The sequence below is a fragment of the Pagrus major genome, chromosome 13 (genome assembly GCF_040436345.1).
Source record: "Pagrus major chromosome 13, Pma_NU_1.0".
NCBI lineage: Eukaryota > Metazoa > Chordata > Actinopteri > Spariformes > Sparidae > Pagrus > Pagrus major.
Window position 1 is genome coordinate 4,563,521 of NC_133227.1, and position 15,933 is coordinate 4,579,453.

The following is a 15,933-nucleotide window of genomic DNA, read 5'->3' on the forward strand; positions in this document are numbered from 1 at the left end:
ATTAGACTTTCTGCCATTTGGCTGACTTTCTAATGATATTCTCCATAGTTCACATTACCTCTAAAACTCTGGAGTACGCTTCAGTCCACACACACACCGCAGGATATCCTGTGAGATCATTTCAGTGCTGTCAAATACTTCATTACAATTTTCGGAAAATAAATTGGGACTATGGCTCGAAAAGTGGTGCCGTTTTTCTCTCCATTCTGCTTATGTAAGTGATCTCAGTAGAAAAATTGCGTGAAATCTAATCTAACAGCATAGCACTTTTCGAATGCAATGTTTACTGCCAACATTTCACAATGAGACAAACACAGAGAAACAGGGGACCTCTGATGGTTTTTTAAATGCAGATTAGATCCTCGGCGAGATTCGCAAAATACAAAGCACATTAAATGCAAAAAAAAAAAAAAAAAGATGAACAGGAAGCATCTCTGACACTGATATTAAGATACTGACGCCTGATGATTGAGTGGCAAAATATGATGACGGTTTCAACCTACACAGATACAAATAAATGTTATATTTAGACTGAAGGATTCACACTGTTTGTCTTATATAAAAGCTTTGAAAACAGGTGACTCAAAGTCTGAAAAACAGGTAAAATCTTGAACGGTTTTCCAAGTATGTTATTAAATACATTATTATATTATATGATGCTCTGGTGTACACTTTTATATCTTATCCTTTTTATCTTATCTAACCTTTATCTTATCTTATGCAGTGATGTGCATATAACTACATCAATTATGCAAATGAGTCACCAAGCATAATTTTAATAATGTGTCATGAATTAAGACCTTAGTCCACCTCCTTTTCCCAATTTACATTTTTATATTTCAGCTTTAAGAGCAGGTAAAGCACACGCAGGCCGAGAGTTTTCTCGTTTGTCGCGGTGTCGTAATAAAAAGGTGACACGTCTCATTTACAACACTTGTTCATTCATTCATGCATCTTGTAAACACTGCCAACATTTCAACCGCTGCACACCAAATTACGTTGATCATCCCAAAGGGGAACTGCAGTTACAGCTCCAAACAAGGTGGCTGATTGGCACAGGTGGAAACCTCATCACGGATGGATGACGATATGATTACTGTTACTGTTTCGAAAAGAAGCCATATGTTGAATATCACGCTCCAACGTTTTCTGTAAAAGATGTCTGGCCTCAAGCTTGTGTTTTATCAATCTGAATCTTGATCTTTAAATCTTTAAAGACAGACCTGCTTGTAGTTGATTTGCCCCAATATGTCTTCTATGCTAAATCTAGATAGTTGATGCTCTTAGTCATGTAAGAATGCTAAAATTCTGCTTCATTTTCACAAGTAGAGGAAAATAATGTTAAGTGTTGCTTTAGTTTGCTATGCTGGATAGTTCAGTCCACTGCTAACCCCCAAACAATGCCCCACATTGCCTATATCTATAAATAGGGCTCCTTGGCTGCCTTTCTTAACACAGCTCCTCTGTTGGCTGCTACTCTACCCTGTAGCATGGCCTGCCACAGCAGTGTACAACCATCCAACAGGCTCTGATGCAACATGCAGCACTGGTGGTCGACACCCCTGACTTACTGGATCACATCAACCTCCCGCACTGCTTCAAGTTTGCCCTGACCTCCGGCCTGCAAGAACTTTGCAAAGATGTGGACGAGGCCACGTGAGCCGAGGCGCTGTGTTAGTTAGACGTGTTTTTTTTTTAAAACAGAATCTAAAATGTTGTTTGTATCTGAGGAATTAGGTAGGAGTTGTTTTTGTTGCAGCTTGTAATCCTCCAAGTTATTTAATATGAGGGGCACCAAATTACAAGGCAGAATACTGGCATGTTTTAAGTAACATATTGAGGAGCAGCTATCATGTCCTTAAGAGAATATACAGTGGTAAAAACTGTCCAGTTTGAGGGATTTTTGTAGCATATTCCAGTCACTGGCTGGAGCAAACTTGAATGAGGACTGGCCCCAAGAGGACTCGACTTCAGGGACATTTGGCAAAGTGTGACAGAATGATTCGCAGGCAGAGGATTAAGTTTTCACAACACGTCAGACATGTGAAGTTTGACTACGGCCAGTTAGCATTGCAGAAAACACAGTTTGACAAGTTAGAAGGGTTGCAGCAGTGCAGGATTTTCACGGTACGATCACCATCTCAGAAAATATCACAATTAACGGTATTACACAAATATTGTAATTGTTATTATCAGTTACATTGAAACTTAAAGGGGCACTATGTAGTTTTGGAGAGGAAATTCCAACTCAGAATTTTAACATTTACAATATTAATGAGGTAATAATACAAACTTAGAAATATTTATTTTTCCCATAACTGAATAAACAAGCTGTTCTCAGAGGGAAATAAGGTCCCCAGAACACTGTATGAAGCTAGAAGCGTGGCAGGGTCCGCCACATATAAACAAATCTCAATGTGGTAAACACGCAGCACTCTTTTTTCCAATCCTACTGAATCCGCAAGAATCGGTTTCGATGTGATGTGTCATAAATATTTGATACAAGGTTTTGCAATAATAAAGCCATTAATCATCTCTTGAAAATAAACCAATACCAATGAGCGAAAGGGTCCAATTCATTTGACAACATCCAAACAGTGGAAAGAACCTGCAGGTTTGGGTTATTTTGTTTACACCAGAAAAAGAAGTCTACGTCTGAGCCTTGACGCAGACACTTGATGACAGGCAGGGCCGATGACAGCAGATGTTGTGATTTGACACGCTGCACTCTGACAGCACAGTATCAGCCTCAGAACCAGAGGGAGGAGGGTTCACACACAAGCACATAAAAGCACTTTGCAGTCTATCGATTAAAAATCAGCAGTTGGCGAAGCCAGTGTCACAGAACTGGATTAAGGTCAGTGGTGGTGTTACAACAAACAAAAAAATTACATAAATGTATGTATTTAAGAAAATCGGTTATTGATTTTCTCATGACACTCGCATCTGATATTTCCTGCTCATGCATTTTCAGCTTGAGTGCTGCTTGGAGTCAGATGTGTGGAAGCACAGACGATTGGCACTCACTTGTTTGTGTGAACCACTAATTTTACATGCCATTAATTCTGAATTGTTAATAAAAATCTGTCTGGGGCTTATTGATTGTTTTTTATTACCTCATTTATTTCACGTCTTGTCTGGATTGCAATGCTCTGCTAAATTATTCATCAGTTAAGCACGGTGTTGTCTGGCTGCTGTGCTATTCTCTCCACACTGCAGTGGAGGTATATAAAGGCATTTATTCAGGCAGTATATTGTAAAATTCTTGTTTTTTTCACACTCATGGGACATGGCAGAACATTTTGCATCATCCTGAGAGTTTTTCACCAGAATCCTGTTCTCATGTGTGTTTGTGGAGAAACACAGTCAAGCATTAAAGGCCTCTGGGCAGGTTTCCTGTTCAGATTGATACAGGAACCAAGTGAAATTCTGATTCTTTTTCACTACATGTGCACATATCCACCCTCACTCAGTGGCTTTACACTTACAGTTAAGAACCACCTCTAAACTTCACAGAAATCCTACTGTTCTTCACTGTCTTCAATAATATCACAAGAAAGAAACTTCACCTTACAACCCAAAAGACTGCTGGAGATCACTGTAGGTGCAGTTCCCACCTTTGACAACATCGCCCTCTGCTGGTCTTCATGTGTAGTTCAAGACCTGCACATGAAGATTCACAGGCCGAATCCCAATGTCCCCTCTAAAGCCTTACGCCCTGAACCCTCAAAGACTTAGTAGACGTCAACTGGTCTGTGTTTGAGTGACAGAGGCTGCAAGGGGCCAAAAAGGATATAAATCAGAATTGGGCAGCACTTTGCAAAGTTTCACTTTGCCTAGTGTTTTTTTAGTTTTCATTTTGCATTTTAAAGGGGCTCTATGTAACAATTTGTAGCAATTTCCAAGTATAAGTCACTTTTTTAGTGGCTACATGTGGGTCTGTACCGAGAAAAATGAGACCTTCCCCATTTGTCTCTCAGTTGCTTATACAAGCCCGTGGACAATTTCTTTAAGTTGTTTAATGCTGCTGGACTGTGGATTCCTCAGGTTGTATTTTCACGTTAGCCTTCACGTACTTGACGATTTGACAGTGGGACAACCCTAAACCTTTGCGGACTTTGCATGCACACATTCAAGATGGAATGGTGGCACAGTAGTTTAAAATTGTCCATCACAATGCTTCTAAGTTTAAACTGCACATGATAACTTCACTGTGTCATTGATGGCATTGATTTTTGTATCAGACGCTTAATATACAGCACAATACAAATTAATGTTTTTATGCTTTACAAGAGCAAAAATGCACTGCTAAAATCCAATCATACTTTTTTTTTTTAAATTAAATTTGATGTTTTCATCCTCTGCTTGCCATGATAAATCACCTCGCCAGCTCTGAGTATATCCCTGCAAATTATTTTTGATGCTCTTAGAAAACAGAGCGGGGAAGTCTAGACTTTATTAGTATTTTCCCTCTGCTCTCCCTCGTGCCCTGCATGAGATGTTTCACCCAGAGGCTCGAAACCTCAAACTACTGCAAAATTTATTAGCGCTCGTGACAACATGACAAATAGCACAATTATCTGGTTCATCGTGATGTTTATCATCATCCATCCTGTGATTGCAACGTCATTTTGAAATTGACCTCCATAAAGAAACTTCAAATAGAAAATATTGATTATTTCAATATGAAATCATGCAGGTCGTCCCAATTGTTCCTATGTAATATGAAGAGAAACAGGCCCAATGCACCAATCACATTAAACCTACTTTTATCATAACAAAGTCAACATTCTCAGTTCACTTTAAATATGAGAAACTTGTATATCTTTTTATCCAAATTCTTAATTGAAAAATTCTAGTCTTTTTATAGATTGTGACCTCACTACTGACAATTAGCAGTGATTTGAATTGAGATTCATATCAAATCATTAATTGCTTCTTCAATATCTTTCAAAATACTGCCACAGAAGTGCGATACAAAAATACTTTATTAGGTTACACTTTAAATGAACACACACCATATACATGTAACATCACATAAACACGTAGGATCAAAGTCAACAGAACGGACTTCCATTCATATTAGCAGGATATGCCAGCTGTATTTATACCCGACAGGTTTCTCTTTGCCATTTGATGAAAAGCTCATTGAAACTGACAACTCTAGTAAGATATGTGTATTCATGAATACATCACCATCTGTTCAGTTATTTTTCATAAACATAAATTCCATTGTCTACACTTTGGCCAAAGTAAGATCGTCATTGTAAACATTAATTGGGACAAATTTGTAAAGGGAAATATCATTTAAATAAGTAAAATAGATGAAAGTTTGGATCACATTCTTACTGGTGAGGTGATTTAATCCAAGCAAGAGAATGAAAAACAAGATTATTCTGAAAATGAAAATCTAGACCATGCCTCTTTAATTGGTGGCCACATCTGCCCAAGAAGCAACCTCTGAGTGGCCCAGCATACATAAATCTGATATATGTTAAAATAATTACCTTCATATATTGTGTGTATGTCCGTGTATGTCTCACACACTTTAGCGGTGATGCACATATCAGCCACCAGATAAGAACAATACTAATTTTTATTACGTTTACTTGAATTTGGTTCAAATGTGTCATTATCGAGAGCAAAAAGAGATTTTAAACAGGCTGTAGAAAAGTCTGAACCATTTACACCTTAAAATCTGGTCAAAGTGAATTAGTAATTGACAAGCCCTGCTTGACACATTCACATAAACATCTAAACCTTTCATTACAGTAGTGCTTAAGTAGATTTCACCAATATTTGTACAGCACAAAATGTTAAATAGTTTGTCTGTCAATGTATTTCAAGTATTCTTCCTGGAGACGGACGAAGATGATGTATTGAAAGAATTTAAACTCAACCAAACTGTGTTTGTGAGTGTGCTTGATCTTATTCTTCTTATACACCCAGTAGCAATGTGAGATGCATGGTTTCCTGGCAAATTCTTTCCTGACTGTATCTTAAAGCACCAACACTGCCCACCTTCTGTACAATTTAAAGGTGTGTTCACCGGCTCTAGTGAGTCATCTTCAGGTATCAGCTGTGTGGACTGCCTGTGGATGGTCCCACGCTGTCACTCTGTCCCTCCTCCTCCGCAGAGTCCTCGGAGCTGTTTACCACTGCAGCGCTGAGAGAATGAAGCTCCTCCAAAACAGACAGGAGTTTCTCTGACAGGATACAGACAGGCCATCGGCCACATCAGTCATGTCTGTGTATATGTGAGGACTTAAAATAAGCATCTGACGCATGAAGAGTTAAGACACTAGTTACCGTCTGCAGGGAGTTGGACTTTTGCTCCGACAGGGCAGCTCCTCTCTGAAGGTTTTTCTCTGGGAGCAGCAAAGTTTTGCAGAGCAGCTGTGTGAGCTCTTGTGTACTCACTCGCCAGCCCTCTCTCAGCAACAGTGGCCTGGAACAGAATCGGGTCATAGGAGGCCATCAAAAGAAATGAAGACGGAAACATTTTTCATAACTGTCTTTTGCTTTAAAAAGTTCTACCAGCAGTAGGTTTTTGTCTTTCTCTTTCTCCTTCAGGTGAGTATTCTTGACTTCCCTCTTCTTGTGACGACCTTCTCTCATCTCTTCCTGTTTCCTTGCTGCCTCCCTCTCAAACTGCCGCAAAGTCATAACTGCAAGACACAATACAGAGAGATCAAAGCTACAGGGAGATGTTGCTATATACTGTGTAAACAATTTCAATCGTATTAGTTCACAGACTGCATTACGGATATGACTTCAGCACCCTATGTTAAGCTGCTGTGGGCTAAGGTAGCATGGTGTTAATCCTGCTACCTGCTTTAGTGTGCTCTCTCTTGGCTGTATTGACTTGAACCTCCATCTCTCTCAGCTTCTCCGCACAGCGGTCCTTGATCTCAGACACTCTCTCCTGCAGGGCTGAAGGGGAAAAACAAACACACCACTCCACAATACAGTATCTCACACAATGAGAAACACAGTCTAATGCTGTATTTGTACCTCAGGGGATACACACTGGATTTTATTGCACCTCTTAGCAAATTTTCATAGACAGCAAGACCTCCTCAAATCATTTACAACAACGGTCGTAACACAGCACGCTGGCATTAGCCTAAAGGTCAGGAAAAAGCACTTCTACTTATTTTCTTATTATAACATGAAGAGGAAACATTTGTTTATCCTTTGTTTCAGTAAAGGAACCGGATTATACAGCAAAGCAATGTAAGACCTGACATTTAAAGGAAATTGGACATGTATATGAAAGGAGTCTCTCACTGTGAGAGAGGGGGGGGTTATCACCTAACTCTACAGTTACCCTGAGCTCTGCAGAGCTTTATAGTGTTTGTTTCTTCATCCCACAACTTTACCGTTCACTCTCACTGCTCTCATAGCACCGTCTCTAGCTGCAGCAGGAAGCTGTTTTTGGCTAAAAAGCTCTAAGCCACCCACCGTGCCCTGCATGTCCAGCACCAAATGGCAGACAGACAATGGTAGCAACTAGCAGGTAACAAAAAGTAGAGCATTTAGCAGCTGAAGAGCTAGATATTTCCCTCAGGAGCAGGTGGAAGGCAAAACAGTGCTGAAAGACAATGAATACTGGATTTGGACAAACACAACTACAAATGAATGTTAATGTTGCACCATAACTACTTAAGAGCGATGCTGGAGGCATGTTTGCCATATCGTCTCAAAAGAATGTGAAAAAAATAATAGTTCTGAGGTTATGTCAAAGACGTCTGTGTATCGTCTTGCAGAGGTATCTGCTGAAGTTAGCATGCTAAGCAACTAGCCCCGCAGTGTGTGTGTGTGGAATATGAATTCAACAGGGCGCCATTTCTTACACATTGCACCTTTAAGGTAAAGATTCACTATTGGTCTAAAAAATCTTCAAGACATGATAAGCATTAAAACCGGTTTTGCTTGCATTAATTATTCCTTCTGTTTATACTGTACAACATCCCCTTTTTTTTATCCATCCCTCCACTGCAGCTCAACAGGGAAACTGTCCATGGAACACAAATATTGAATTGGAACTATTGTCCTAAAAATACTCTAACTTTGGAAGATATCCAAGTGGTTTGGCTAACTAAGACTGCTAAAGCCTCATATTACTTTATTAGTGGAGTGTGTTCCCAATGTTTTAGATTGAAAGTGCTTTAGAAGGGGGTCTTTTAATTCAAACCAAATCAAAAATCAAATTAGTTTATTTATATAGCCCAAAATCACAATCACATTGCCTCAGTAGGCTTTACAGTCTGTACATTGAACGACATCCTCTGTCCTTAGACCCTAAATTCAAGTTAGGAAAAACGCAAACTGCCAGTATGAACAGGAGGAATGAATAAAACCCTGTCTCGTTGATCATATGGGCACCTGACAGACTTGAAAAACTGTAACCCTGTCCTTTAATGGCGGTTTCAAGCTAATCCTTTTCCTAAGTGGCAAGTTTAAATCCTTTCACCAACTGGGAAAAAACATATTAGGGAAACTTAGTAACTCTCCCTGAACAACTACAGTCAAGGTGCTCTTGAGAACTTAATCCCCAACTGCTCCAGTGAAGCTGCCGAGCAGACAGGAGTGGCCAGGTGTGAATACGTGGAGACTCTGACGAAGGGCAATTCTGAAAAAGAGCTCAGTCTGCTTTCCCCTGGATAAGTCAAGGTTGAAAAACAGTCATACCGCAGCCGCCGCCTCACCTCGTTCGCTGTGCTCCTGCTGGCTGAGCAGCTCAGAGCGGAGTTTCTCCAGGTTGTGTTTGCTCTCCTCCAGCTGGGCCTGGATCTGCTGCAGGCTCTGCTCGGCCTCCTCTCTGCCAGCCGCAGCCTGCCGGACCTCCATCCAGCTTTGCTCCAGCTCCTGCTGCTGCTGCCTCAGTTTGCTCTCATCTGAGGAGGATGTACAAAGGTAAACTGAAGTGCATTAAACTGCCAAAACACGGCTACCCAACAGATAAACAGATAATACGTTATAATAAGGTGTTGAGAGTTGTAAGACTACTCACACTGTTCTTTCAGATCCGCCAGAGTTTTCTCGATGAGCTCTGGGGTTCTTTTGAGCTCCTGTGTCAGCTTGTCTCTCTCTTCACACACCAAACTAAGCTCTGTCTTGAGGTTTGTAATGCTGCAGGGCAACAAAGACAAGATGGCAGAGCAAATAAAGGAGCAGAGTCAAGCAGAGAGTTAAAGAAGTAACTGCACAGTGCATAACAAAGTACGCCAGACTCTAAACAGACAGAAAGCAACTGTTTTTACATGTGGACTAATGACTCTGCATATTGAGTCGTATTGTGATGGATTGACAAATTATAAAAGAAATATATATATGATTTCAATCATGTCATCCAGCCCAATATCAAAATGTAACAAAGCTGCATAGGTGCCTTTATGCTTATTTTGAAAAGCAAAATGCCTTTTCAAATATTAAGTTTGTAGTAGTTCTTTGAATCAGGCTACTAACTCTCTGAATTAAGTGTTGATGGATTAAATTTATGCTTAAAATGTTACCAGTAATTACGCATTTTAACCAATTAACCATTAAGAATACAAAAAACACCTGCTGCTAACAGCTTATGAATGTTATGAAAACATGCTCAACTTTCCTCAATTCATATTAAAAAATTATATATTTTGATTTTGGAGGCTGTTGATCAGAATAAGCATTTTTGAGACATCCCTTTAGGCTTAAGTGTAATTGCAACCTGCATTTGGAGTCAACCTTGACATTTTGGAGTAAATATGTGATCAAATAATTTTAAAAAAATAATTGGCAGTCCGCCACAGGCATAATGTGACACCTTCCAGAGCACACATAATGATGAATATTTGAATTTGTACATGTGTTTGGAAAACTTTTTGACAGATATTAAATCACTGCAGCCACTTAAGAATTTGTTGCATTTTGTTTCAAGTGAGTATTGAGATTGAATAGCTATTTTCCTAATGTAATGGTTGATGAATTATTTGTTAAACCAAACCCTAAAAAAAAGGCTTTCTTGTACCCAGGTTGGGTAAAAATCCTTTCTGTGCATTCATCATGTAAAAATGACATGTGTGTGTGAAACCTCATACCTGTCTGCAGCTTGTTCTGCCTGTTTACTGGCCCGCTGAACTTTCTGCAGAGCAGCCCTCCTCATGATCAAACCTGACAGAGGAAAACATTGTGATGTACTGTCTTCAGCAGGCATATTAATTTTAAACTGAAGCACTGCAATCGGCACATTGAGATGCTTATTAAATCACACCTTGAATTGTCTCCACTCGTCCTTTAGCAAAAGTTAGCCTCTGGGTTAAAGTGCCGAGCTTTGTTTGAGCTGCATCCACTTGTGCCACCTTGCTTTCAAATGCCAGACTGAACCTGTGAGGCACAGAATGTGTAAATATACAGCATTAATTGCAACAAAACTGAAAACTGAACATGCTTTATCCTTCATTTTTTTTCTAATTGATTGAGTAATTCTCCTATTTTTTAATTCAGATACATTTCTTTTACCTGTGCACAGCTTCTGTGAGAGTTTTGAGTTCAGTCTCTGCTTTCTGATTCTGTGACTTCAGCTGGAAGTTTTCCTTGTGAGCTTGAACCAAGTCCTGTTTTAATGTCTGGGAATAAAACACACATCCATATAATTGAGTATCTTACACAAATCCACTGTGACTCTCAGTTTTGAGAATGTCTCCTTTCCCAGCTGCTGTTCTTAAACCCACAACCGCAACTTGAACCTAGCAAAGTTTTCACATAGTCAGCATTTTGTGCGGTGCTACAAATGTACAAGCGTTTATCACTTTGCTAAGCAGCCCCAAATTTATAGTGCATCATCAAATTTTCAGACAGCCACGTAAATCACATCACTCGCTCTGGTACTAACCTCCTTTTCCACTCTCTCCAAGTCCAGCTCAGCTATCCTGTCATCTAGACTGTGTTGGAGCAAACTAGCACGATGCTGCTCCTGCTGGAGCTGCTGCTCCATGGATCTGACCTAAAAACACAGAGTCATACTTTAAAACACAGTTTCAAACACAATGGGCATGTTTGTACTGTGGTAAACTAAGTATGATTGTTTAAATACACTTGAAAGAAGGTGATCCTTCTCTCCTCTTAGTTCAATGTCCTTCGAGCGAAGCTGGACACATAACTTGAACACTTTCTCTCTCCAGAGATGAAGCACTTGAAGTCCGTCCCATCCATTCTTCGCAAGTGGGTCTGTTGAGATCTATGGATACATACAAATGAGTGGTAAATGTACACACTCATTCAATAAATGCTTCATATTCACATGGGTAATTATTGCTTACAAATTAGCCTTGATGTTTTCCAAAGCATTCTCAAGCTTTTAAAAATGATAAGCGCTGTTTCCTGTCAACCCACAGCAACCACAGCAATCAGAGAGGAGTTTTTTTCCAAGTAACCTCTGCAAAAACACTAATGAACATATTGTGACCACCTGTATCACGCAACTTTCAAGTTCCTAAGATCACTTTGACATTTATTCTAAACTAACCAAAATGCAATTCAAAAGTAAGAAGAATCCATCCAAAGGGATGAAAAATGCTTAATATGTCACCTGCAGAGTCATACTTTATGTGCAGATCATTTGGATAGACCTTAGGTGAAGTGTTCAGTCAACTGAATTGCTCCTGCAGGGCTTCGCCATCTTATCTGGAGCTTTTCCATCAATCTTAAACCCTGTGGTCTGCATAAGTGTCTTCAAGAACCATGAAGTGCAGCCAAACTCCTCTCTCTCTTTTATTCGGACTTTTGGGATATGAAAATTTCACAACTTAAAGCCTACAGCACACAATGACAGACAGCTGCTTGGTCTACACAGGAGAGCAGTGGCTCGGCCTGCAACTGTTGCTGCTGCTCATCGTGCTATCAGCATAGGCTTGTATCACACATCACTATGTGAGGAACAAACACTCACCTTCTTCACCATTTTCTCTTCTTGCAGGGTAAGTATCTCACTCACAGAGTTGAGCCTGACAGTCAAAAGCTCTGTTGTCATCTGAAGAGCTGCTTTCTCTTTGTTCAGCCTCTACAAAATGGAGAATATTAGAATATAAATTACACAATACTATAATAGACAGGATTATTACAATACGCATGTTATTCCTTAAAATACATGTAAACACTTATTTGCTTCATAATTTCTTCTTTAAGCTGCAAAAAAGAACAAGATTTTAAGTTATAAATTCTCATGCAATTACTTTACAGTAGGCTGATTGCAATCAATAATGTTTATATTGCCTTCACCTCAACAGTGTCATTTAATCGCTCCTTCTCTCCTTTCTCTGGGGCGAGCTGGCCGATGTAATTTCTGAGGCTGTGCAGCGTTGCCGATTGTGTCTCAAAAGCCTGTCCCATTTGGCTGAAAAATAAACCCCATCCCCCAATAAAATCAGCGAATCTGACTACAAAGTGTTATAGATGTTTCAGCTCTGTTCAGTTTTAGATTGACTGTGGCACCTTAAATGTTCTCTCAGCCCATCTCTCTCAGTGGATACCTCTGCCAGAGTGCTTTTTAGCTGCAGCACTTCTGAGGTCATTGATTGAAGTCTGTCCTGTAGTTCACTGTTTGTTTTCCTTGCTGCAGCCAACTCTGCACTGTGTGAAGCATTCAGCTGTTGCAGCTGAAAGTGAATAGAAGCAAACAATGGAAATTTAGGACATATACAAATAATGATGTAATGCCTTATTGATCCCCAAGGAGAAGTTCTCCTTTCACTTGTTTTCCTCCTGAGGAAGGTCAGAGTAAAGTGTCCATTACAGAAAAGCTGTGCTACGTGCTCTGCGTCCTGCTCAGGGATGCAGCAGCCGGAGCACATGCCTGCTGACATGGGCTGTGGGATGCAGGGTCTTGAGCTGAAGTCGCTCAAATTAGTCTATGATGGTATTCATTTTCCTTGTAGAGATTGTGCTACACACCTCCGCCTCCTGCTTCTTGTGCATTTCTTCCAGCTGTTCTGACAGTCGAAGAGTCTGCTGTTTGGCCTCCTCCTCAGCCTGTAACCTGCCCATTTCAGCCTTCAGAGCAAGGTCCCGGGCCTCCTCTTTTCTCCTCTCTACATCTCTCCTCAGCTTTGTAACTTCCTCAGCGGACTCTCCCTTTAGTCTTTCAAGCTACAAGAAACAAAAATGTTGATAAACATAAAACAATCTTTTATATATATATATATATATATATATATATATATATATATATATATATATGTATGTGTGTGTGTGTGTGTGTGACACTAATGATAGTGAAACTTGCTAAATTAAAACTGTCTGTTAACTGCTAGGTATTTTTTATATATTTTTTTTATATTTTGTTATATTTGTTCACTGAAGCTGTGTGTTGTGATTTGTCATTTTCTGTCTTATGTTATTTCATTTGTTTTCAGATCTTTATACTTGGATTTGTTGATTCTTTACTATTTTAATTTGTATTTTTTGTCTTTGAAATGTTAATAATTTTCTGAAACTGTGTGTTTGTTGTTTGTCATTTTATGTCTTGTGTTATTTCACTTGCTTTCTGGTCTTTATGCTTGGCTTTGTTGATACTATTGTAATTTGTATTTTTTTTGGTCATTGAAATGTTAATAAGGACCCCAGAAAGACTAGCAATTACTCTTTGGAAGCTAATGAGGTTACATTAAAGAGTGAGAATTATCATAAAACTACAAGAGTGTACCAAAAACACCAGACTGCAAACTGCCAAAATAAGTTACAGGATTGCTGTGATTCTCAGGTGATCTTTGTCAACAACCGAGTCAAAATGAAATGTTTTGTCAGTAAATAGCATTACCTGTGAGCTTATTTCCTCCTTCCGAGCACTGTTGTGAACGAGCTCTTCTCTGATCTGGCGGAGTTCAGTCTTAGCCTTACGTAGCTCTTCATGCACTGTTTCCAACTCATGGCTCTGTCTGTCACACAAAGGTTATGCCATGTTAAGATTGTTCAACATGATTCATCGCTAAACTCTGAAATGTTTGGTTATATAGACAATGTCAGACAACAGGATCATATCTCCTACCTGTTCACAGTGCCGTCTTGGTCTCTCATCTCTTCCCTGTGTCTCCCTGCAGTGTCCTTCAGGGCCTCCACCTGCCTCTTCAACCTCTCAGCTTCCGCCTTATGCTTCTCTGCCTCTCGACGCCACTCTGACTCCCATCTGGACCACTGCTCACTTCTCTCTACACATCTGTGTTTGAGGGAGAGAAGCTTTTTGTGATCCTGACATGCCACTTAATTTACAGAGAAAACTGGTAATTCTGACAAGAGAAAGCATATTGTAGAATACCTTGTCCTAGGGTCTGATGGATCATCCACAGGGATCCTTCCTCTTATGCTGTCCTCTTGTAACATCATGATCCTCTGATTTTCCTTCCTCAGCTCCAAGATTTCCTGCTGGGCCTGACTGATGGCAAGCCATGGACTGGCAGGACTGGGATCCCCTGAAGGCACTGATGCTACGCCTGGACTTATCCAAGAGATGGGTGGTGTTGCCCCTGGCTTTTGAACAGCTCTGTGTGGTCCAGCAAATGGGACACTCGATGCAAAGTGCGATGGGGGTACCAGGTCGTCCTGGACAGTCCCTTGAAAATATCATAATATAAATGTTTATTTGTGCGCATGCGTTAGTTTGTCCAGTCGTGTGTACCAAGATAATGTTTGTGATGCTTCCCAAGCGGAGCCATTTCACAACGAGCTTTCAAGAAAGTTACAAAGATAAACAAGACAGTTTACAGTCTCCCCTGAATGCAACCTCATCTTGTTAAATGTTGGTTAACGCTAAAGCTGACAAATGCAGACATGTTGTCGTGTTGAGCCAGGTAACGAAACATTGCAGGCTAAGGTTAGCTAGCTAACATTATCTTGAACTTAACATTCGTCTGAAGTTACAAGAAAATGTCAACCAACCATGCGGCGAAAACAAAGCAACTTACTTGAAGTCGCTGGTGAGGTAAAGTCCGTGGGTACTATGAGCCTTTCTTTTCCCAAGTTATGTCTCTCCATGTTCATCACTGTAAACCATAAACTTTGCTAACTGTCCGAGGTTGTTTGGGTGCTCTTAACGGTTGTTCTCCCGCGAGTCACGTCATTCGTCGTTGCCTTAGTTACGGGTTACCAAGCGGTGACCAAGCTCCTCAATTCGACATTGTTTGCCAACGTTAGCCAACTTTTAATCCTCAATTTACACGTTGGTTAACCTGCAAATGCCTGCAACATACTGGCAAATATTTATGTTCATGAAGTTATTGTAAATCGAGTGATTTATCAACATAACTGCAATATATTACAATCGCGCAGTGCATCACGGGAAAGTGAAAGGAACCTGAACGTGCTATGGGAGTCCTTTCCCCTGACTGATGTCTTGCAGGGTGTTCTTCCTCTAAGGCTTCATTGAAGTCTCATCGGAGGAACCCTGCATTGGCCCTAATCATATATATATATATATATATATATATATATATATATATATATATATATATATATATATATATACATATATATGTCCAGTGCACAACTTGGGTAACAGATTTCCTGATAGACCAATTTCAATTTCAATTTCCCTCTTTAGTGCATTAGAAATCCCTCTTTAGTGCATTAGAAATCACAAAGCATTTTTTGTTGTTAGATATTAATATTAAACAATTAACACTGGCAGGGGAATCACAACAGAGAGATCAAAATATTATACCACGTGAAAACAATTAATTATATTTCTCCCAACGCATCCCTTAATGTAGAAACTCCAGTTCTGATAAATAAGAGCATTCACATGGGATTTATTTATATGTGAGATCAGTTTTAGGGAATGTACCACTCTTTTCTTCTGACACAGGTTCCATGAGGCATTTTTATTTCGGATATTAGTGAGATAGTGAGAGACATAATTGTGATGTGTGAGTGTGCGAGTGCAGTGTAATAAACCTAATG

The 15,933-nt window shown here is 39.8% G+C and overlaps 1 protein-coding gene across 1 annotated transcript; it reads right to left on the minus strand.

Annotated features, from left to right (window-relative positions):
• Positions 1 to 4,970: 4,970 nt before the first annotated feature.
• On the minus strand, positions 4,971 to 15,087 carry cchcr1 (coiled-coil alpha-helical rod protein 1). The gene is made up of 19 exons (XM_073479416.1): positions 14,940 to 15,087; positions 14,294 to 14,588; positions 14,027 to 14,194; positions 13,799 to 13,916; positions 12,934 to 13,128; positions 12,475 to 12,638; positions 12,262 to 12,376; positions 11,933 to 12,043; positions 11,078 to 11,221; positions 10,877 to 10,987; positions 10,504 to 10,610; positions 10,256 to 10,368; positions 10,083 to 10,155; positions 9,017 to 9,135; positions 8,712 to 8,900; positions 6,832 to 6,933; positions 6,538 to 6,668; positions 6,310 to 6,448; positions 4,971 to 6,206 (listed from the first exon to the last, which is right to left on the minus strand). The coding sequence occupies exons 1-19, from the start codon at positions 15,013 to 15,015 to the stop codon at positions 6,076 to 6,078; spliced, it is 2,601 nt and encodes an 866-aa protein (XP_073335517.1). The 5' UTR covers positions 15,016 to 15,087; the 3' UTR covers positions 4,971 to 6,075.
• Positions 15,088 to 15,933: the final 846 nt, after the last annotated feature.